At 44.6% G+C, this 23,827-nt stretch overlaps 1 protein-coding gene across 2 annotated transcripts in view; it reads right to left on the bottom strand.

The window, feature by feature from the left end:
• Positions 1-23,827, bottom strand: part of LOC126346037 (uncharacterized) — a 355,738-nt gene that overhangs the window by 193,638 nt on the left and 138,273 nt on the right. Inside the window, exon 1 of one of the 2 annotated variants that reach the window (XM_050002152.1) lies at positions 22,181-22,367. The exons of the other annotated variant lie outside the window; for it this stretch is intronic. Coding sequence (XP_049858109.1) covers positions 22,181-22,234 — 54 coding nt within the window. The 5' untranslated portion in view covers positions 22,235-22,367. Of the gene's footprint in view, positions 1-22,180; positions 22,368-23,827 lie in introns of those variants that run through there. 2 annotated transcript variants of the gene reach the window in all.

Raw genomic sequence — 23,827 nt, 5'->3', positions numbered from 1 at the left:
TTTACAATTTGTACAGGAACCAGATGGCAGTTATAAGAGTCGAGGGGCATGAAAGGGAAGCAGTGGTTGGGAAGGGAGTGCGACAGGTTTGTAGCCTCTCCCCTATGTTGTTCGCTCTGAAAAGAAAAGTTCGGAGTAGGTATTAAAACAAATGGAGAAGAAATAAAAACTTTGAGGTTCGCCGATGACATTGTGATTTTGGCAGAGACAGCAAAGGACTTGGAAGAGCAGTTGAACGGAATGGACAGTGTCTTGAAAGGAGGATATAAGATGAACATCAACAAAAACAAAACGAGGATAATTGAATGTAGTCGAATTTAGTCGGGTGATGCTTAGGGAATTAGATTAGGAAATGAGACACTTACAGTAGTAAAGGGGTTTTGCTATTTTGGGACCAAAATAACTGATGATGATCGAAGTAGACAGGATATAAAATGTAGACTGGCAATGGCAAGGAAAGCGTTTCAGAAGAAGAGAAATTTTTTAACATCGAATATAGATTTGAGTGTCAGGAAGTCGTTTCTGAAAGTGTTTGTATGGAGTGTAGCGATGTATGGAAGTGAAACATGGACGATAAATAGTTTGGACAAGAAGAGAATAGAAGCTTTCGAAATGTGTTGCTACAGAAGAATGCTGAAGATTAGATGAGTAGATCATATAACTAATGAGGAGGTATCGAATAGGATTGGGGAGAAGAGAAGTTTGTAGAACAACTTGACTGGAAGAAGGGATCGGTTGTAGGACATATTCTGAGGCATCAAGGGATCACCAATTTAGTATTGGAGGGCAGCGTGGTGGGCTAAAATCGTAGAGGGAGACCAAGAGATGAATACACCAAGCAGATTCAGAAGGATGTAGGTTGCAGTAGGTACTGGGAGATGAAGAACCTTGCACAGAATGGAGAGCTGCATCAAACCAGTCTCAGGATTGAAGACCACAACAACAACAACATTAAAAAATAATTAATTTCGAAACTTCATCTATTATTCTCGAACGTCACAAGGAGCACGTGTTGTGAGCCGATAATGAGACAAAATTACTGTAACTGTAGTATCGTTCAGATATCGCGATGCTTCACTAAAGTCGGCAACGCATGTTCATATCACGGACGTTAGCGAGGGCTCGATGCAGCGACGTGTGGGAACCTCTCTTGAAGGCCACACCTCCCCACTCATCACAGCAGCGACCTCTTACTGAGCTCAATATAGCGTCGAGCTTTCCGCCCAGTTCGTGACCTCATCTGAAGGAATCAATAAAGGCTGTACCTCAAGAGAACAATTTGTTAATTGGTACACGAAATGATGCTTTGATAGTTAAGGGCAGATGTAAATTGTCCAGTATTCCTGCGGCAAATAAGTGCGTCAAAGTAAAGTAAATACTTTATTCATCGATGTAATAAAGTGAACCAGTATTTCATGAATTCTAGTTCCCATGTGCCACCTCAACGAGCAACCAAACAACCCACAATAATGCCGGAGGATTATAGTTTCGTCCGTACATAACAATAATCGTCTCAGGACAATGTGTGAAGAACGTAAACATCAGAGTGAGCAATGATAATTCGTGCAGTTCAGCAGCCTAGTGGTCGAAACAGGGCCCCTAATATCTGAAAAGACTTTTGCGATGCCAGACTGCTAAAGAATAATGTTTCGCTCACTAGAAAAAGGTGACTGTTCTCTTATGGCTCTGTTGCTTACCGGATACACCGCGTGAGAGTCGTCTTTTACATGTATCACATGAAAAATGTGCTTCTTCGCAAGTAATATACTCAGATTCGTACCTCTGCTAACCGGAAACTAACATTTATTCGTAACCAGCTGTAGCTTTAATTACAACATTTAGAACACGCTTATGGTAGTCTTTTCCCGAGCCCACAGTCGTTAACGACGGGAATTCATTTTCCACCAACATTTGTGAAAAGACAGTTCCATTTTCCATCTCGCCTGTTACAATTGCAGTCATTTTCTTCACACAATCAGCTGATTTCGGCTGTTTGCCATTTTCCAATTGGTACTCGTATTCTCGTAATGTTTCACCGTCACCATTTGTAGGTGTGTACAAATAGGCATCTGTCATTTAAATATATAACTGCTGTACTCGTCAACAATTCCAAAAAAACGCTATTGCATGAGAAGTATGCATAAGCAAACATAAAAACATAATATGTCACACAGGACGTTGCTATTCAGGCGATGATTCGACACTGTCCAGTCTAGAGTAAATAGCAGTTCAAAGATGTATAGACAGGCAGTCACCCCTGCCCAGGTGATAGCACCTGGCGACAAGTGTCTAACTATTATATATCTTTTGTCAAATAGTTTAATATTATTATCATATATGTACTTTATCTCACAGAGACAAATGTGTTCAGGTGTAAGTCACTTCATATATTTATTCATTCCACAGGGTGCATGTAGGTACAGTGGTTTCTCCGACATGACATATTATGACAGCACATCAACACCTTGTAATAGAGTCCCTCAGGATTTAGACTGCAGACAGATACTTGAGGACAAATACATCACAACAAGGGTTCCCCATGGCCGCCGTTCACGTGAGGGCAGGCTTCGGCACGGCTGTGCATTGACGCCTGTACACTTTCAAGAACCCCTTGCATTGACAATCATCCACAGAGTTTACCGGTGCTATCAGCAATGCTGCAGTACATCAAAGCATTTAAATATCCTCATGCAGAAAACTGCCCCAGGTTCAGGTCGAGTGATCTGGGAGGCTATGGTATTGGCGAGCCACGACTAAAACACTTGTACAATATATTTGTTACGTATTACCAAGCAGCCACATGAAAGTGTCCCGGTGCATCATCATGCATGTACCACATACGCATCCTTCCACCATAAACGTTGCGTTGGTCATTCTTCTTCTTTTAGTGTTCAACCCTGAGGTTGGTTTGCAGTAGAGCGCCATTCCTCCCTTCGGTCTGTCTTCCTCTTCATTTCCACGTATGTGTTACATCCAACGTAGTTCATGATCTGATGCATGTATGATACCCTTGGTCGCCCCCGCCGATTCCTTCGCTCAGTAGCTTCTTCTGCTATTGTTCCAATGATGTTGTTGTGTCATAGGATGTGTCCAGCAAGTTTGTCTCTTCTTGTCTGGATGTGCCTCCACAGAGATCTGGTTTCCTGTATTCTTCTAAGCACCTCTTTATTTGTTACTTTGTCTCTCCAGCTGATCTTCATCATCCTTTTATAGCACCACATCTCCTGGGCCTCTAGCCGTCTTTTCTCTTCTCTTCCAATTGTCCAAGTTTCACATCAGTATAGGGCCACACTCCAAACGAAACCTTTCATGATAAGTTTCCTTATTTTCAGACTGATGTTGTTGCTGGTGAATAAGTTCCTTCTCCGATGAAACGCAATTTTGGCCTTTTATATTCTGCTCGCAATTTTTTTCCGGCTTCTACCATCCCTTGTGATTTTGCTTCCCAGATACGTAAATTCCTCTATCACTTCCAGCTCCTCTCTTCCAATTCTCATTCTATGCGTTGGGCATTAACAGTTCTGTAACATCGGCATGACTGCGCATTTGCATAGGTCATGTAGGGGAAACTAATAGTTTCCGATCGATTGGGGTGGCGTAATTGTCTTTTGGCGGCGGTGAGACAAGGACATTTTTTTGCGTGCCGCATGTCGTGCAACTTGCTTGCGAGTGTTTCCTGTTTACCTTCTCGCCGTGGCAAGTCTATCGCGTCCGTCTTTCGAGAGCACAGTGGCACACTCGTAGCGCTAGGCCACAATTAATATCTCGTTTCAGTTGAATCACGCAACACCTCGAGCACATGAAACTGAACGTTTTGTCTGGGATGATCTTCAGACTGCACCTCAAGACATCACTGAGATCCACTTATCAATTACTAGAAGCAGTATAACAGGTGAGGAGTTGTGCACAGATGTCGTATGCAGACATGCTAGTGATCTCATGTAGGAGCTGTCACGATACACCACGCTGGATCTGGCCTCCACACTCTTATGGCCTTGGAGCTCCCACGCGAAGTCCCTCCAGATGTTGCGAAGACAGCGTTCAATCCATACAGTAACGTGATAAGTCACGTGGCTGAGACATGCTGTATCTTAGAAGGTGTGCGGCAGATCAATGTTCAATTGACGAAACACGTGCCTTCCTACTTACAGCTATTGGGGGCTCGGCCAAGGTCGCTTACGGTGGACAGCCGCGAACTCGTGCCGGAAGCGGCCAGCAACGCCACGTCCGATCGGCATGATGCAATGCAGCTGTGGAACCCACCGTAACAAAGTTATGCACTGTCATGGGAAAAGTACCCATACACTGTTGTTCACGTAGAATAATTTTATGTATTGGAAGTAAACATCGCAATCAATGATGTTATTTGCTAAACTAACAGTAAGGAGCTTCCTGCACTTATAAAGTGATTAACTAAATTAGCCTGCTACAAAAAAGGAATAACAATTCTGTACCAGCTGGCTTCACACATTCTGCGTCTACAACTGCATGGTTACTCCGCAATTCACACTTAAGTGCCTAGCAGAGGGTTCGTCTAACCATTTTTATACTACTTCTCTACCATTCCACTCTCGAATGGGGCGTGGGAAAAAGGAACACCTAAATCTTTCCTTTCGAGCTCTGATTTCTCTTATTTTATTCTGATGATCATTTCTCCCTACGTAGGTGGGTGTCAACAAAATATTTTCTCATTCCGAAGAGGAAGTTGGTGATTAAAATTTCATAAATAGATCTCGCCGCAAAGAAAACCGCCTTTGTTTCAGTGACTGCCACCCCAACTCGCGCATCATATCAGTGACACTCTCACCCCTACTGTGCCATAACACGAAACGAGCTCCCCTTGTTTGCACTTTTTCGATGTCCTCCGTCAATCCTACCTGGGAAGAATCCCACACCGTGCAGCAGTATTCCAGCAGAGGACGGAAAGTCTAATGTAGGCTGTCTCTTTAGTGGGTTTGTCGCATCTTCTAAGTGTTCTGCCAACAAAGAGCAGTCTTCGTTTCGCCTTCCCCACAATATTATCTATGTGGTCTTTCCAATTTAAGTTGCTGGTAGTTGTAATTCCTAGGTATTTAGTCGAATTGACAGCCCTTAGATTTGTGCGATTTATCGTATACCCAAAATTTATCGGCTTTCTTTTAGTACCCATGTGGATGACCTCGCACTTTTCTGTGTTTAGTGCCAATTGACACTTTTCGCACCATACATAAATTCTCTCTAAATGATTTTGTAATTGGAATTGATCGTCTGATGATTTTACTAGACGGTAAATTACAGCGCCATCTGCAAACCATCTAAGGGGGCAGCTCAGATTATCACCTAGATCATTTATATAAATCAAGAACAGCAGAGGGCCTATGACACTACCTTGCGGAACGCCAGGTATCACTTCCGTTCTACTCGATGATTTACCGTCTATCACTACGAACTGTGACCTATCTGAGAGGAAATCACGAATCCAGTCACACAACTGCGACGATACTCCATATGCACGAAATTTGATTAATAGTCGCTTGTGAGGAACGGTAACAAAAGCCTTCTGGAAATCTAGGAATATGGAATCGATCTGAGATCCCTTGTCGACAGCACTCATTACTTCATGGGAATAAATAGCTAGCTGCGTTGCACAAGAACGATATTTTCTGAATCCGTATTGGTTATGTATCAATAAGTCATTTTCTTCAAGGTGATTCATAATGTTCGAGTACAGTAGATGCTCCAAAATACTGCTGCAAATTGAGGTCACTGATATGGGTCTGTAATTCAGTGGGTTACTCCTATTTCCTTTCTTGAATACTGGTGTGACCTGTGCTACTTTCCAATCTTTAGGAACAGACCTTTCGTCAAGTGAGCAGTTGTATATGATTGCACAAGTAGCAGCCTGCGACTGAAGGCGTTCCTTGCTGCAAGTGGTTTGTTAGTCGTTTCTATGCTTACATTTCTTGGAATGTATGAATACTTTTGGAGTGTATGAATACTTTTCCCCCCTGTGCGAGACCAGCTCGTATAGTATTTTTATTTCCTTTTTGCAGAAGACTAATTTAGTTTATCCTTTTGTGTGTACAGATTAAGAAGTAAGTTCCGTACTGATAGTTTACCAAATAACATCTCCGGCTGTGATCTTCAATTCTAATAAATAAAGTTATTTTACGGGAACAGCAGCGTATGAATACTGTTACCATGACTGTACAGGATGTCCGAAAAGATTTTCCCTGATTACATAAATTGATAACTCAGGCTAGAAGTAAGATATTAATATGGAACTTGTGTCGAATTGTTTACAACTATCAAAGTTTTTTCTGTTTTAGGATTGCAGTACGTAAGTAACCATGTTAACCAATCAGGAGAAGGCACAGTGGGTCCTGTGGTACCATGAGACACGATCGCCAACCACAGTGCAGAGACACTTCCAGACAACAAAAAAAGTGGTTCTAATGGCTCTTAGCACTATGGGACATAACATCTGTGGTCATCAGTCCCCTAGAACTTAGAACTAAAAAAATGGTTCAAATGGCTCTGAGCACTATGGGACTTAACATCTATGGTCATCAGTCCCCTAGAACTTAGAACTACTTAAACCTAACTAACATAAGGACATCACACAAATCCACGCCCGAGGCAGGATTCGAAACTGCGACCGTAGCAGTCACGCTGTTCCGGACTGAGCGCCTAGAACCGCACGGCCACCACGGGCGGCTTTCCAGACAACATTTGGAAGAAATCCACCTGATATCAAGAGCATTAAAGCCTGGTATGAGAAGTTCAAGAACGCAGGATCGGCTGCTGACCTTTCGAGCTCTGGTCGGCCAAGAACCTGAGCAGACAGGGTGGAAGCTGCAAGGTAGTCTTTCCTGCGAAGTCCGAAGAAATCGGTGCGCAGGGCCTCACGTGAATTACAGATGCCAAAAAGCTCTCTCCATGACATTTTACACAAACGTTTGTTTCATGCATACAAAGTGCAAATCATTCAGGCCTTGTTGCCCAATGACAGTACACGTCGATATGACTTTGCGGTCGAAATGTGATCACGTATTGAGGACAATGATGGTTATCTCAGACGAATTGCCTTTTCCGACGAAGCAACCTTTTTCGTCAGTGGAGTAGTGAATCGCCATAATGTGCGCATTTGAGGTTTACAACCCCCTGGCGAGGTCATGGAATGCACCAGAGGCAGTCCAAAGGTGAATGTTTGGTGCGCGCTATTGCAAGATCGAATTATCGGGCCATTCTTCTTCGCTGAGGCTACCATCACATCTGCAGTCTATCTGGACATGTTGCCACTGTATGCTTTTCCTCAGCTGCTTCAGTCTCACCCCGTGTCTTGTTTCAGCAAGACGGTGCACTGCCTCATTGGAGTCTGGACGTCCGTGCCTATCTCGATATGACCTTTCCTGGGCGATTGATTGGTCGTGATGGGCCAACGGTTTGGCCACCACGCTCTCCTGACTTAACGCCATTAGACTTCTTTTTATGAGGTTATGTCAAGGACGAGGTGTACCGAACACGTGTACCAGATCTTGAAACCCTGCGGCAACGGATAACCACAGTCGTTGAATCGATCCCTCCAGTGATGTTGGCTAATGTGTGGACGGAAATTGAATATCGCCTAGATGGTCTACGTGCTACCAAGGGTGCTCATGCGGAAGTTTACTGATGTGTGAAAAAAACTTTGATAGTTTGTAAACAATTAGACACCAGTTTCATATTTGTGTCTTACTTCTAGCCTGAGTTATCAATTTATGTAATCAGGCAAAGACTTTTCGGACGCCCTGTATTTTCGTCCAACGTAGGTTTTGGCGCAGCGCCCCTAGGGGTTGCCGTGACTGGAGGCTTGCGGTACAGGCCTTGTGGCGAGAATACACGACGCAAACACGGACGGTGTTTGCCGAGGGCGGCGTGAGATGTGGGCTGGCGGCTTCCCAGGCTGACGCGGCGCCCCTCACTGCGCTCGCCAAGTCACAAAAGACCGCCAGCTGTCGCCTGTCCGGCGCTTCACGGGCTGTGTCACCCACACGCAGGTTTCACGTGCACTGGGGGATGGGGGCCGGAAAAGCAGAGTTGGTGCAAATATTAAAGCAAGAGGAAACAGAAATCTGTAGATCAAATGTGATCACTGGCAACTGCCTCTTCCCGACTGCTCTGCTCTCTTCGATTTTCTTCTTACTTTGCAATATTGAAGCTCAGCGGCCGCGATCAGTTTTGTAAAGAAGTACACGACACAATTCTCAAAAGAACTCGAAAAAATCGTTTTTGAAGATTAGAAGATTTTTGTGCTCTGTTAAGTACACAACATTTGCAAATAGCTCACATAACCGCCTGTAGCTAGGTGCGTTGCGTAAAAGATTTGTAATGGGAAAGTCAGTGATTCGAGAGAGTGTTTGCAAACTTCTTTATTCACTTTTACTTAAATTTTATATTTAATGTCAAATAGAAAAGTTAAATAACCCATTGGATCATATTCTTCAATAAAAACAACTTTTCATTTTTAATTATTCGTTTTATGACAAATTAAAATTTCATACAGACATGGAAATGGCTCATTGTAAAATGAAGCTATTACATAAAACAATAATACTGTTCAGTCTCTATAAATGTAGAAAAGAGTTTCATTTTGTATTTGATGCTTCGTATTTTTTGTGCCAAAAATTTTCATTTGTTGTGAATGCCGGAATTTTCAAGCGATTACACGGCGGTGAACCAGTCACAGCATATTTATCATACTATGTGCGAGAGAGCCAGAGGTTAGTAGTTAGTATGTGAGACCCCACAGGTAACACCTATACTACTGGCCATTAAAATTGCTGCACCACGAAGATGACGTGCTACAGGCGCGAAATTTAACCGACACGAAGAGGATACTGTGATATGCAAATGATTAGCTTTCCAGAGCATTCACACTAGGTTGGCGCCGGTGGCGACACCTACAGTGCTGACATGAGGAAAGTTTCCAACCAATTTCTCATACACAGTTGACCGGCGTTACCTGGTGAAACGTTGTTGTGATGCCTCGTGTAAGGAGGAGAAATGCGTACCTTCACGTTTCCGACTTTGATAAAGGTCTGATTGAAGCCTATCACGATTGCGTTGGTCGAGATCCAATGACTGTTAGCACAATATGGAATCGGTGGGTTCAGGAGGGTAATACGCAATGTCGTGCTGGATCCCCACGCCTTCGTATCACTAGCAGTCGAGATGACAGGTATCTTATCCGCATGGCTGTAACGGATCGTGCAGCCACGTCTCGGTTCCTGAGTCAACAGATGGGGACGTTTGCAAGACAACAACCATCTGCATGAACAGTTCGAAGACGTTTGCAGCAGCATGGGCTATAAGCTCGGAGTCCATGGCTGCGCCTACGCTTGACGCTGCATCACAGACAGGAGCGCCTGCGATGGTGTACACAACGACGAACCTGGGTGCACGAATGGCAAAACGATTTTTTTTTTTTTGATGAATCCAGGTTCTGTTTATAGCATCATGATGGTCGCATCCGTGTTTGTCGACATCGCAGAGAACGCACATTGGAAACGTGTATTCGTCATCGCCATACTGGCATATCATGCGGCGTGATGGTATTGGGTGCCAGTGGTTACACGTCTCGGTCACCTCTTGTTTGCATTGACAGCACTTTGAACAGTGGACGTCACATTTCAGATGTGTTACGACCCGTGGTTCTACCCTTGGTTCGATCCCTGGTCAGTAGTGTACATTCGGATTTACCGCTCTCGCCTACTCTGACACTTATTGTCTGTGTGTTTTCCTGTTTCAGCAATTTCTGGATTCTGATTTATAGACTGGATAGCTATCCGGCATTTACGTACACATATGTGGCAAACATTCTAAAAATCCCCTCAGGGTGACCGGTTGTTGTTTCGGCGGTTCGGATTACTGCAGGTCTGGGTCACTGTACTGTCTCGGAAACTAGCGCAATACGAGCAGGTCGTTAACCACCTGTTTTATGCACGTTTTGTAGCCTTTTAGATCGTCACCTGAGGCCTACTGCTGGAAACATCGTGGCCTGAATAGCAATGCTCCAAGGTCCCTGGAGTAGATGACGCGGGCAGGCAGCGCGTTGCACCTGTTGCAAACGCTGCCGGCCTCTTGGAGTTGGCACTGCCGGAGCGCAGGTATTTACAGGCGTGGCTCGAGTGCTGGCTTCCTGCCCTGCGACGCTATACGCTGCCGAGGCACCACAGCGAAGGGCGCGTTCGTCATTTGTTGTAAATGAGAATCTACGCCTCTTTTTAGTTTATGTATTCTGCGCAGGCGTATCTATGAACGTTGTTGTTGATTTGTGTGTGTGTTCTGTAAGGTGACAAATGCTTTATGAACTGCTTCAAACAGTGACCATTTTACGTAAACTTAAGTAAAACAACAGATTATTATGGGCCCAGGAGGTGCAATTTTGTGTTTCAGGAAGGAACAGCTCGCAGTAGCTCTATCAACGACTGAAAATGAATACAGGGCTCTGACACCAGTTTGTCAAGAAGCACTCTGTCTGGAAGTGTAGCCACTAAAAAATTGGTCCAGTTAAACATTTCTCTGACAACAAAGGTCACAGTGACTTATTCAGAACAAGTGGTCCCAATGGATGAATCAACCATATTGATATAAGACATCAATTTATTAGAGAATCACAAAGTAGTCACGCACTCATGGAATTAGCTAGAAGAGGACACACAGGAATCTACAGTGCTGTTCTATGCAATATACTAGTGGAAGTGGTTTGCTGTTGCCTTCCTCCGATCTGTTGTGAAGCGTTAAGCGTGCATCTCTGACACGTGGATGAGTGTGACAGCGATGTGTTGCGTTTGTGTTGTTGTGGATGAAGGGAAGGGAGAGACTGAAACCCGGTGCCTGTTCCTCTTTAGTAGCAGCCAGGGGCAGCCGAGCTTAACGTCAGAGTGCGATGGACGGCTCAGCGTCGCATGCCTTCACTTTATGAAACACTACGGAGAGGTTTTCAATTTAATCCATCACGTAAGCGTAAAAACTTGGTGTCAAGAATTTGACGACACCTCCTGTCACCACCGTGCCGGCCAAATATTGTCAGTGAAAATTTCACCTGGCAGCAGGATCCGAACAGACCTATCTCCGAGTCGAGGTCACCGCACAGAATAGCACTACCGACATCGACTACAGAGGTGGGTGATTAAGTTACGGCGGAACAAATTCCGACAAAGCGGACGCTCCCTGATATGCTGACGAAGTCGTTTTCAAGAATACGACATCATCCAATGAGTAAGGAATTTTGTCTGAAATTAGGAAGATTCTACAAGCATTGATGCTAGTGGGGGTGTTGTAAGTGAGAATCGATGCTTCCTGTATTTACTGTAGCCGCGCGGTCTAAGGGCGGCCTGCCACGGTTCGCTCGACTCCCCCCTTCGGAGGTTCGAGTCCTTCCTCGGACATGGGTGTGTGTGTGTTGTCCTTAGCGTAAGTTAGTTTAAGCTTAAGTTGTGTGTAAGCCTAGAGGCCGATGACCTCAGCAGTTCGGTTCTGTAGGAACTTACCACCAATGTCGAATTTATTCACTGTAATCTTCACCGATGGATCTATGAACATTTTCGTTGATTTTTATGTGTTCTGCGTTCCAGGAGTGAAATAAATATTTCATGTGTTGGTTCAAGTCATGATCGTTCTACTCAAATTTAAGAAAATCAGCATGATTATAAACTGAATTTTGAATGCGCCTGTGAAAGATAAGGGGCTGGTTAACGTGGTTTTAATCTTCTCGCATATCTCAAAACTGTTCTCTCAGTGCGTTAGTTTCCATATAACACGCCCTTCTTCGTCGAATTTCGCATTGACCCGTAACAGCCCGTTATTATGGATGGAGGGTCACCCACAGGTCCCGAAGTAATATTGGGAATGCATCAACGAAATGTCACAGGACCCCTACCATTCATTTTGTACTGTCGTGCACTACGGAGGGACCGTTAGTAGTGACACGTTGTGCACTCGACTGTAGCCTCATGCTGGGGCGAGTTTCATCAAACTTGATCATTTCAGACCTAGTGCAAGAGCAGCTCACTGTAACGCGTTCTTACAATCCGCAAGCAATTGTTGTGAACGATTTCTAGCACAAAAGTAACGAACGACAGTTGTTTCCAACCAGTTTAGGACCTATCGGGCCAGCGTCAGGAAACAAGTGAACAAATGTTGAAGATCCCAACAACATACACAGAATCTTTGGTCGTGACATAAAGTGAAAAATATCCAGTCGGATGCTCATCATTCGTGTTATAAACAAAATATTTAAAAAAATCGCTAAATTACAATTGCAATATGGGTAGTATCAAATACGGTACATAAGGTAGATATACGATATTAAAATACACAAGCATGTAATATTAAAGTAATGCATGACATTTTCAGGGAAGAAGAATGCAATCTTATGTAAAAAAAAAAAAAAGGCTCTGAGCACTATGGGACTTAACTTCTGAGGTCATCAGTCCCCTAGAACTTAGAACTACTTAAACCTAACCAACCTAAGGACATCACACACACCCATGCCCGAGGCAGGATTCGAACCTGCGACTGTAGCGGTCGCGCTGTTCCAGGCTGTAGCGCCTAGAAGCTCTCGGCCACCCCGGCCGGCGCAATCTTATGTAATTTCTTAAAACTTATGAGTTTTTTTTTTCAAAAATCTTTTAACTGTCTAGATCGCGTACGTATATGTAATATTAAAATATGGTGAGTAGACAAGTTTCAGTTGTAATGTAACCAACACGGTGTGAGAAACAGGTTGACCAAAACCTGGATGTGCCAGTAAAAACCATACCATGCCTTACCCTACACTTGTATAAGAGGCGGGTTCAGTGAGAAATTTTGATTGTAGTAGCACAATAACGAGAGCTGTTCTACACTGTGGATAATAAAACCCTTTGACTACATCTCGTCAGCTAAAAAAAGCAGTTTTGAACATATATAACATACTCGCTTCTTTCGGTGCTATCACTTGCCAAAAATTTCTTTCGATGTCTTTAGATGTTTGAGAAATATTACTGTGTCCACATTACTACATTTCCGTATGAATAAAATCCCTTTTACAGGAAGATTAAATTGTTTACCTGCTCACCGCAGTGTAGTTGCTCCAGCGGGACAGCTTCGAGCTCTCTGGTCAGTCTGTACTGTCAAGGTCGGAAATCTAAGCTCAGTTATCAGCTCGCTACCAGGTTTTATCTGATACTGAGGTTCAAGTCCAAGTGCATGCGCTAGTCGAGTTGAACAGCTCATTGGGTGCGAACCTGCGCTCTAGCAGGGTCTTAATCGCGCATGCACTGCATTCATTACCGACAGCGCAGATGAGCTCCACATGGAGTCTCGTCTGCAGTCAGTTCAAGGACGAGAGACGAGTGGCACGGATTTCCCCTTCAGCAATTGAAAGTGAATGGTATGAATTATCTTCGGCTACCATTTTTCACAACGTTCCTGTAGCGAAACATCCAGAGATGTCGAGAGCTCTGACTCACTGCTGTGTATGCGAAGTTCCTGTGGTGCGGCTGGCGGCTGCAACCATCGCACTGTGGCCGACAAGTGCGTAAAACAGCTGCGGCGTGCGGCTCATAACAGTACATGAACAAATCGAGTTTTCTCATTTCGTGATATAAGAGCATCCTCACGAAAACGAAGCAACACTGCATCAGTTTCTTGAGTGTGTTCCTCGAGGTTTTATACGGAGAAAAGAAGAACCACTATTTCTGATCTCACGTGATTCAAAATTTCTGTAGAGCAAATTTGTAAAAAAAAAAAAATTGTGTAATGTGTTAGGTTTGTAACGATGTACTTTATAATTACCGTTAATAGTTACTTAATAAGAAACACAATTCCGAAGAAGACACATGATGACAGATGTGAACAATACAACACCATCAGTTTGAATAGTCATGGTTAGAAAATTGTGACACGAATTATTTACAGAAGAATGGGAAAACTGATAGAGGCAGACGTTGGGCAAGATCAGTCTGAGTTCTGATGAAATTTAAGACGCGCGTAGCAGTATCGATCCTTTGTCTAGTCTTAGAAGATGGAATGGAAAAAAGGGAAACTTACATTTATAGCATTTCTTGATGTAAACAAAGCTTTTGACTTTGTGGATTGGAATACACTCTTCAAAACTCTGAGGGTATAAAGGATAACATACAGGAAGCGTAATTTTTCTCGAGGGTTGTACAGAAATCAGGCTGCCGTTGTAAGAGTTGAAGGCAGAAATTGAGAAGAGAATGAGACGGGGCTGTAGCCCATCCCGCATATTACTGAACGTGTACATTGAGTGAACAGTATTGGAAACAAGAGAGGCATTCAGAAAAGGAATTAAAGTTCAGAGAAAAAACATAAAACATTTAGGGTTTCCCGGCAGCAATGGTCTTGGAAGGTCAGTTGAACGGAATGGATGTGGGTAGGTCTGGTAGCTGATGAAGAGGCACTCAGTCGAATGGAGGAGGAAAGAAAGTTATGGAACAACCTGATAGGACACATTCTGAGCATCAAATAATCTTCAGTTTTGTAATCGATGGATATGTGTGTGTGGTCTTGCGTAGAAGAGTGGAAAGTGGGGGGAGGGGGGGGGGGGGGTAGAGGAGGGTTGATAGAAACTGTAAAGGGAGAGCAAGGTTTGAGTACAGTAAGCAGGTTCAAATAATTGGAAGTGCAGTACCTATGCAGAGATGACGAGGTTACCACAGTGTAGGCTGACGTGGATAGCTACACTATGTGATCAAAAGTATCCGGACAGCTGGCTGAAAATGACTCACAAGTTCGTGACCCCCTCCATCGGTAATGCAGGAATTCAATATAGTGTTGGCCCACCCTTAGCCTTGATGACAGCTTCAACTCTCGCAGGCATACGTTCAATCAGGTAGTGGAAGGTTTCTTGGAAAATGGCAGTCCGTTCTTCACGGAGTGCTGTACTGAGGAGAGATATCGATGTCGGTCGGTGAAACATGGCACGAAGTCGGTTTTTCAAAAATACGATTCAGGTCAGGACTCTGTGCAGGCCAGTCCATTACACGGATGTTATTGTTGTGCAACCACTCCGCCACAGGCCGTGCATTACGAACAGGTGCTCGATCGTGTTGAAAGATGCAATCGCCATCCCCGAATTGCTCTTGATAGTGTCACACAAAACAACAAGAGGTGCAAGCCCCCTCCATGAAATATACGACCACACCATAACACCACCGCCTCCGAATTTTACTGTTGGCACACTGGCAGATGACGTTCACGGGGCGTTCGCCATACCCCACACCCTGCCATCAGATCGCCATGTCCGCAGCTTGTGGTCGTGCGGTGGCGTTCTCGCTTCCCACGCCCGGGTTCCCGGGTTCGATTCCTGGCGGAGTCAGGGATTTTCTCTGCCTCGTGATGACTGGGTGTTGTGAGCTGTCCTTAGGTTAGTTAGGTTTAAGTAGTTCTAAGTTCTAGGGGACTGATGACCATAGTTGTTAAGTCCCATAGTGCTCAGAGCCATTTGAATCATTTTAAGATCGCCACATTGTTTACCGTGATTCATCACTGCACACAGCGTTTTTCCACTTTTCAATCGTCCAATGTTTACACGCTCCTTACACCAAGTGAAGCGCCGTTTGGCATTTATCGGCATGTTGTGTGGCTTATGAGCAGCCGCTTTACCATGAAATCCAAGTTTTCTCACCTCCCGCCTAACTGTCATAGTACTTGCAGTGGATCCTGATGCAGTTTGGAATTCCTGCGTTATGGTCTGGAAAGATGTCTGCCTATTACACATATGGACCCTCTTCAATTGCCGGCGGTCTCTGTCAGTCAACAGACGAGGTAGGCCCGTACGCATTTGTGCTGTACGTGTCCCTTCACATTTCTACTTCACCATCACAACGGAAACGGTGGACCTAGGGATGTTTAGAAGTGTAGAAATCTCGCGTACAGACGTATGACACCAGTGACACCCAATCACCTGACCACGTTCGAAGTCCGTGAGTTCCGCGTAGGTCCCCATTCCGCTCTCCCACGACGTTTAATGACTACTGAGGTCGCTGATATGGAGTACTTGGCAGTAGGCGGCAGCAAAATGTAGATGACACAGCGTGCATCAAACGAAACTTTCAGAGTGAGGACCCCGACAACAGTATTCACTTATAAACCAAATTTTGATTATGAGCAAACATACGCCCTTGACTCATGGATACCATACCAGAGTATTATTTATGATGCATTTCGGAGTATGTCACGGTAAAAAGTAGCTATCACTGTGATAGAGGTTTCTTCGTCGGGAATATTATCGACTATGCGCAATTTAGTAGGTATATGCATTTCGTTGAAGTGCGCGGCGTGGTGTTGGCTGTCCAGAGGTCGGCTGTAGCTGCCACGGTCCACAGGCTAGCGACAGTACTTCTCTCTGACTGTGAGCAGCGCGGCCTCAACGCACACACTACCCATCCCCATCTAAAATCCACACCCCTGACAATAACGACATTCTGAGCCACTATCTACGGGTTACGACGCAACGGGACCACTCCGATATCACAGACGAACATGCCGGATGGTGAACAAACGCTGTGGTAAGGAACAGCGCAAGCCGTGTCGGCTGCTGTGTAGGAACACAAGAGCACATGACCACCTTAACTATTGACACCTTGCGGATTTACTGCTTATTTTTCTTTGAATGCTGTTCACAAAAAAAAAAGTTGAAAAGTGTGTGAAATCTTATGGGACTTAACTGCTAAGGTCATCAGTCCCTGAGCTTACACACTACTTAACCTAAATTATCCTAAGGACAAACACTCACATCCATGCCCGAGGGAGGAGTCGACCCTCCGCCGGTACCAGCCGCACAGCCCATGACTGCAGGGCCGGAGACCGCTCGGCTAATCCCGCGCGACGTCACATGTAACAACTTGCAGAGTAAGACAACGGGGTTACAGACTTTGCTGAGAGTGGGTATTGCTTTAAGTCAATGCGGAAGGTTGAAAATTTGTACCGGACTGGGATTCCGACCTGGGTCTCCTGGTTATTAGGCATCTACAATCCTTTAAGATCCTTGGCCTCCTGTATCACCTGCCCCCTTTCTTCTCTGTCTATCGCCTTCCTTCTCCTATTTCTTATTCCCATCGCCTTTAGATCTTCTTCCATATCGTCCAGCCACCTTTTTTTGGGTCTACCTCTTCTCCTTCTCCCGTCAGGTTTTCCTATAAAAACCTTCTTGACACTCCTAGTTTCTGGCATTCTCTGTACATGTCCTGCCCATCTCATTCTTCCCTGCTTAATTTTAACAACAATATCCATTTGTCCAAAACGTGTTTATAGTTCTACATTTGTTCTCTCTCTCCAGCGATCTTCCTCTCTCCCTGCTCCAAAAATCCTTCTCAGTATCTTTCTTTCCCATCTCAATAAGCAGTTCTCCTCCTTTAATGTCAATACCGAGCCTTCTGATCCATATATTACTACAGGTCTTAATATGGTCATGTATACTTTGATTTTTGTATTCCTACTAACATACTTGGAATTAAATACGTTCTGCAAGGCAAAATAGCAATGATTTCCACTCGATATCCTTTCTTGAATTTCTACTGGTACTTTACTGTCCTCCGTTATCACAGAACCTAAATATTAAAATGTTTTCACTCTTTCATATTCTTTCCCATTCATTACTATTGAATTCTTTTATCCGTTTATATTGGGCTGCGCCGTCACTATATATTTTATTTACTTCTAAACCTACTATTCTTGCTGCTTTCTCTAACGTATTGTAGTTCCCCTGTAGTGCCCTTACATTCCTTGCCAATAATGCTACGTCATCCGCATATGCTACCACCTGAACTTGCCGATTAAGTATGAGGTGCATTCAAGTTCTAAGGACTCCGATTTTTTTTTCTAATTAACTACTCACCCGAAATCGATGAAACTGGCGTTACTTCTCGCCCTGTAGACGTACACATTTTTCACAACGCTGACGCCATAATTCCATGGCAGCGGCGAAGCCTTCTTTAGGAGTCTGTTTTGACCACAGGAAAATCACTGAGGCAATAGCAGCACGGCTGGTGAATGTGCGGCCACGGAGAGTGTCTTTCATTGTTGGAAAAAGCCAAAACTCACTAGGAGCCAGGTCAGGTGAGTAGGGAGCATGAGGAATCACTTCAAAGCTGTTATCACGAAGAAACTGTTGCGTAACGTTAGCTCGATGTGCGGGTGCGTTGTCTTGGTGAAACAGCACACGCGCAGCCCTTCCCAGACGTTTTTGTTGCAGTGTAGGAAAGAATTTGTTCTTCAAAGCATTTTCGTAGGATGCACCTGTTACCGTAGTGCCCTTTGGAACGAAATGGGTAAGGGTTATGCCCTGGCTGTCCCAGAACATGGACACCATCATTTTTTCAGCACTGGCGGTTACCCGAAATTTTTTTGGTGGCGGTGTGCTTCCATTGAGCTGACTGGCGCTTTGTTTCTGGATTGAAAAATGGCATCCACGTCTCATCCATTGTCACAACCGACGAAAAGAAAGTCCCATTCATGCTGTTGTTGAGCGTCAACATTGCTTGGCAACATGCCACACGGGCAGCCATGCGGCCGTCCGTCAGCATTTGTGTCACCCACCTGGATGACACTTTTCGCATTTTCAGGTCGTCATGCAGGATTGTGTGCACAGAACCCATATAAATGCCAACTCTGGAGGCGATCTGTTCAACAGTCATTCAGCGATCCCCCAAAACAATTCTCTCCACTTTCTCGATCATGTCGTCAGACCGGCTTGTGCGAGCCCGAGGTTGTTTCGGTTTGTTGTCACACGATGTTCTGCCTTCATTAAACTGTCGCACCCACAAACGCAATTTCGACACATCCATAACTCCATCACCACATGTCTCCTTCAACTGTCGACGAATTTCAATTGGTTTCACACCACGCAAATTCAGAAAACGAATGATTGCACACTGTTCGAGTAAGGAAAACGTCGCCATTTTAAGTATTAAAACAGTTCTCACTCTCGCCGCTGGCGGTCAAATTCCATCTGCCGTACGGTGCTGCCATCTCTGGGACGTATTGACAATGAACGCGGCCTCATTTTAAAAAAAAATGCGCATGTTTCTATCTCTTTCCAGTCCGGAGAAAAAAATCGGAGGCCTTAGAACTTGAATGCACCTCTTATTGTTCCTAAAGGGTTTATCGGCACTTGCCGCATCACCTTTTCTAAAACTAAATTAAATAACATTGTAGAGACCACATCTCCCTGTCGTAGCCCCCACTGTACTTGTAATTCACCAGACAGCTCTTGCTCTATTCTTGCTTTACACACTGTTGCTTTCATTGTCATTTCCGTTAAATTGACCAGTTTTAGTGGGATTCTAAATTCTTTCATGATCTGTATAATTTTCTTCCTATGTAGGATTCGTGCGCTTGCTTAAAATCAATGTACAACTGATGTAGTTGCTTGTCATACTCATGAAACGTCTCTAGCACTTGTCTGAATAAAAATATCTGATCCATCGTGGATCTGCTCTTCCTAAATCCAGCCTGATAGTCCCCCAATATCCCTTCTACCATCCCTTCAAGTCTGGAGGCTAACATTTTACTAAATATCTTATACGTTACGTCCAAGAGAGTGATTCCACGATAATTATTACATTCTGACTTGCCGCCTTTTTTATGTAACGGGCAAATAATTGCCATGTTCCAACCCTTGTAGCACGCCTTCCGTCAGACCCAAATTCTCTGCCTACCCACACACTACTGATACAGCGCCCCTTGCCCACTATCCACATTACTCGCGGCATTTATCCGATTCCCGTAAGAGGACTCGAACCAGCAGCGGGATCAGCCGCACAGTCCATGACTGCAGCGCCTTAGACTGCTGTTCATATTAATGTAGATGCGGTAATCTGAAATACTAAGTGTAATGCGCTACACTACACTGCTACACTTGCAATGCGTGAAACTTCGCATCAAGGTATTCATAAGACGCGGCGTAATTCTGGCGGAGTGATTGCTGAAGGCCAAGGGAAAGTCATCACAAGCTACCGGAATAAAAGAAGCAGAGTCAACTGAAGATGTTTTAGAGACTGTTAAACGACTCAGACCATTGATATTTATATTATATTTTACTAACTAATATGTTGGCAATACTGACTACGCCAGGTGCAGGGTGTCTTAGTTTTTGTACTCAAAATATAATAAACAGACATTACTCGAAGTTTTGTTCGTCTTCCGTCCTATTCCGAGACTTATTATTTCTGTGAGGAGCCTTAGAAATTTTTCACCCAGGCAGGATGCTAAACGTCACCCAGGAATCCCCAACCTGGAGGACCAGGGTTTTGTACTTCGGCGTCTCCTTCTTCTAGGTGGGCTGTCTTCACTACCAGTCCGCACCTGTACGGTCGCAAGTTCGAATCCTGCCTCGGGCATGGATTCTCGGACCTCGAAACCTAATTCTCCTGGGGTCGAAGAAAAAAGACTTGGCCATTGGATGCCGATGGAAAAGAAAACACGGGCAGCTTGCCACCAATAATGTCAGGCTTAGCTAAGCGCCCATGTGGTTGCCATCCATATACTCCCAAGAAGGGAGCCTTAGCACTACACTTCGTCTGTAATCTCACCGACTAACTAGTCTGGCAAGGGTGTCTCTAGCATGAGCGTAGCTCCCGCCAGCATAGCTCAGTGGATCACTAACACACACAGACCTCCCCACCAGCGATTGGCAGTGACACAAAAGACAGATCCGTGGAGTTACAGCCTTCAGTCAAAGACCACTACATAAGTATATCCATGAGGGTGCTATTTGATTGGAAACTGATATTTTGGGGCAGTGGCTGTGTGCAAAACACAAGCTGATCCTTGAAAAGAAGAAAACAGCAACCTGCCGCTGTCAATAACGCCAGAAGATGACGAGTATGTCACTCTCGAAACGTCGCAGTTTGAAGACTCCGCCACCCGGCTGGAAGGCCGAGAACTTTTCGCCAGCTGTATACGCCGGGAAAGCATACATTCACATTAATGCCATTTAGTTTACAGAAATAGCGCCGTTACCGGTTTCGAATTGAGAGGTTCATCTTCATACGGCTGTTCACTTTTAGCTTACGTTTGTCGTTTACATTAAGGGGGTAGGACGTGAAACGGGTCGACTTGGAGCAGGAGAGGCACCACAGGACATTGTAATTTCCACCGTCTATACTATTACATGTAAATTCATAAAACTTTGTCAGCATGACCAGGAAGGATTCAGGATTCACACTCGTAGCAGCGAAAGTTCAAAAACATAACAAAATAATTTTTTTACATGTGAAATTTCATCATTTTTTCACTTACTATTGGCTGCATTTGTTGCTATAGGTACACTTTTCTTCATAGGTAAGAGAGACTGTTCGATGAATTTTGCACAGCATACAAACCATACTTACAGCTGTCTGAAACGATAGAATCTATTTAATTTATGAAAAAATGAATGAGCTGTTACGTTTTAAACTTTATGTTTGGAAAAAATAGAATTTTGTAGTTAATTATCTCAATTTTTACCACAGTTTTTAATAGATATGGAAAATTCTAGAGTTTCATACACCTGGAAGTATGGTTTGTGTGCTGTGCAAAATTAATCTAAGAATCTATCTTGCCTGTGAAGAAAAATGTACCTATAGCAACAAATACAGCCAACAGTAAGTGAAAAAATGATGAAATGTCATATCTAAAAGAAAATTATTTTGTTGTGTTTTTGCACTTCCACTGCTATGAGTGTAAATCCTGAATCGTTCTTGGTCATGCTGACAATGTTTTATGAATTTATTTGATAAAGTGTAGACAGTAGAAAATAAAATGTCCTGTGGTGCCTCTCCTGCTCCAAGTCGACCCGTTTCACGTCCTACCCCCATTAAAACCAGTGTAATGTAAATGGGAACTACCTGTCGGTTCGAAACCAGCAATGACGTTACTTGTATTAATAAACGGCATTATTAACAGCGGCTGGTTGCTGTTTGCTTCTTTGTAAGAATCAACTTATATGCACGGGAGTTGCGGATTTAGGAGTCGGCTGATGGAGGTCTGCTATTGTAGACTAAACAAAGAAATATAAGCAGTTCTACAACCAACACCCCAAACAACATACAAGCAAAACAAATGTCAGTGCGTTGCATTCTATGCTCGCCTCCGCACGCGTCAAGTCGCACACCACAGAGTATATAGGCGCCGTGCGGTAGCGGCTGGTTGAGTGGGTTGGAGTACTCACGCCGCAGGTGGGGCAGCGGTCTGGGGAGGGCGCGGGTCCCCTGTGAGGCGCCATCCCGCTGCTGCGAAGCTCTCGGCCGCCGCTCGCTATCTGAGCGATGCTGCGCAGATAGCGAGCGCCTGCGTTACGTCACGCTTACCGTAATCAGCTCACGCACGCCGTGTCGCAAGCACCTGCGCGTCTGCACAGCCGCCGCTGTTCGACAGGAGCAAGGCCACTGCTGCAGCCCGGCGTCTGCAGCTTACGGAGAGTGGCCGGACCCTGCGACCCACCGACAACGCACACCTCCGGCATACACTGAGCTGGCAAAAGTCATGGGATACCGATATACACACATATAGAGATGGCGGTAGCATTGTGGTGTCACCGTCAGACACCACACTTGCTGGGTGGTAGCCTTTAAATCGGCCGCGGTCCGTTAGTATACGTCGGACCCGCGTGTCGCCACTATCAGTGATTGCAGACCGAGCGCCACCAAACGGCAGGTATAGTCTAGAGAGACTCCCTAGCACTCGCCCCAGTCGTACAGCCGACTTTGCTAGCGATGGTTCACTGTCTACAGACGCTCTCAATTGCAGAGACGACAGTTTAGCATAGCCTTCAGCTACGTCATTTGCTACGACATAGCAAGGCGCCATATTCTTCAAGAAGGCATTCTGAACAGATAATATTGTGAATGATGTACCGTCAAGAGCGACGTTCATCATTAATGGATTAAAGTTAAGTATCAAACTAATTATATCCGCTTTCCGAATTCTAATTCCTTGTCATGTTCCAGACCTCACGTCAGTAGAGTCCTTCCCTCCTCACGCCAGCCTGCGTGAGCTAAAACGCGTGCATTTCGGCCCCCGCTACTAACACGCTTTTGGCTCTTCTGCCAACACAAGTATCGCGTACACGAGATATAAAAGGGCAGTGCATTGGCGAAGCTGTCATTTGTACTCAGGTGATTCATGTGAAAAACGTTTCTGACATGATTCTGGCCGCGAAACGGGAATTGACAGATCTCGAATACGGAGTGGTAGCTGGAGCTAGACGCATGGGACATTCCGTTTAGGAAATCACTAGGGAGTTCACTATTCCGAGATCCACAGTGTCAAGACTGTGCCGAAAATAGCAAATTTCAGGCATTACCTCTCACCGTGGACAATACATTGGCCAACGGCCTTCATTTAAAGACCGAGAGCTCCTGCTTTTGCGTAGAGTTCTCAGTGCTAACAGACAAGCAATACTGTGTGAAATAACTGCAGACATGACGGTGGGACGTACGGCGAACGTATCCGTTAGGACAGTGCTGCGAAATTTGAGAATTATGCAGTTACGGAGTTGTTTTTGTTTTGAGCCAGTTACCGGATGTGCTGGTACTGGGAGAAGTACGTACCCAGTCGAGAATATTAGAACCAAACCATTAAAAGAAGTCGCCATGGAAATCGGAGCTTAGTAATGGATCAGTTTTGTAAGCAAGCTAGCAGAACAACAAGATAACATTAGCAAATTTCGTGTCAGTGGCAAAACGAGCTTATCTTGAAATTAGAAGTTTGATAGAAATTCCAACACGCCTTTGTGTTTCACAGCTGTCCTTTGTTACTGAAACTGTCTGTGGTACAACGAGACTGACAATAAACGTGGGTATTTAGTTATCAGCTT

The sequence above is a fragment of the Schistocerca gregaria genome, chromosome 1 (genome assembly GCF_023897955.1).
Source record: "Schistocerca gregaria isolate iqSchGreg1 chromosome 1, iqSchGreg1.2, whole genome shotgun sequence".
NCBI classification, from domain to species: Eukaryota; Metazoa; Arthropoda; class Insecta; order Orthoptera; family Acrididae; genus Schistocerca; species Schistocerca gregaria.
Note: the sequence above shows the minus strand (reverse complement) of the source record. Positions and strands in the feature narration are given on the sequence as shown.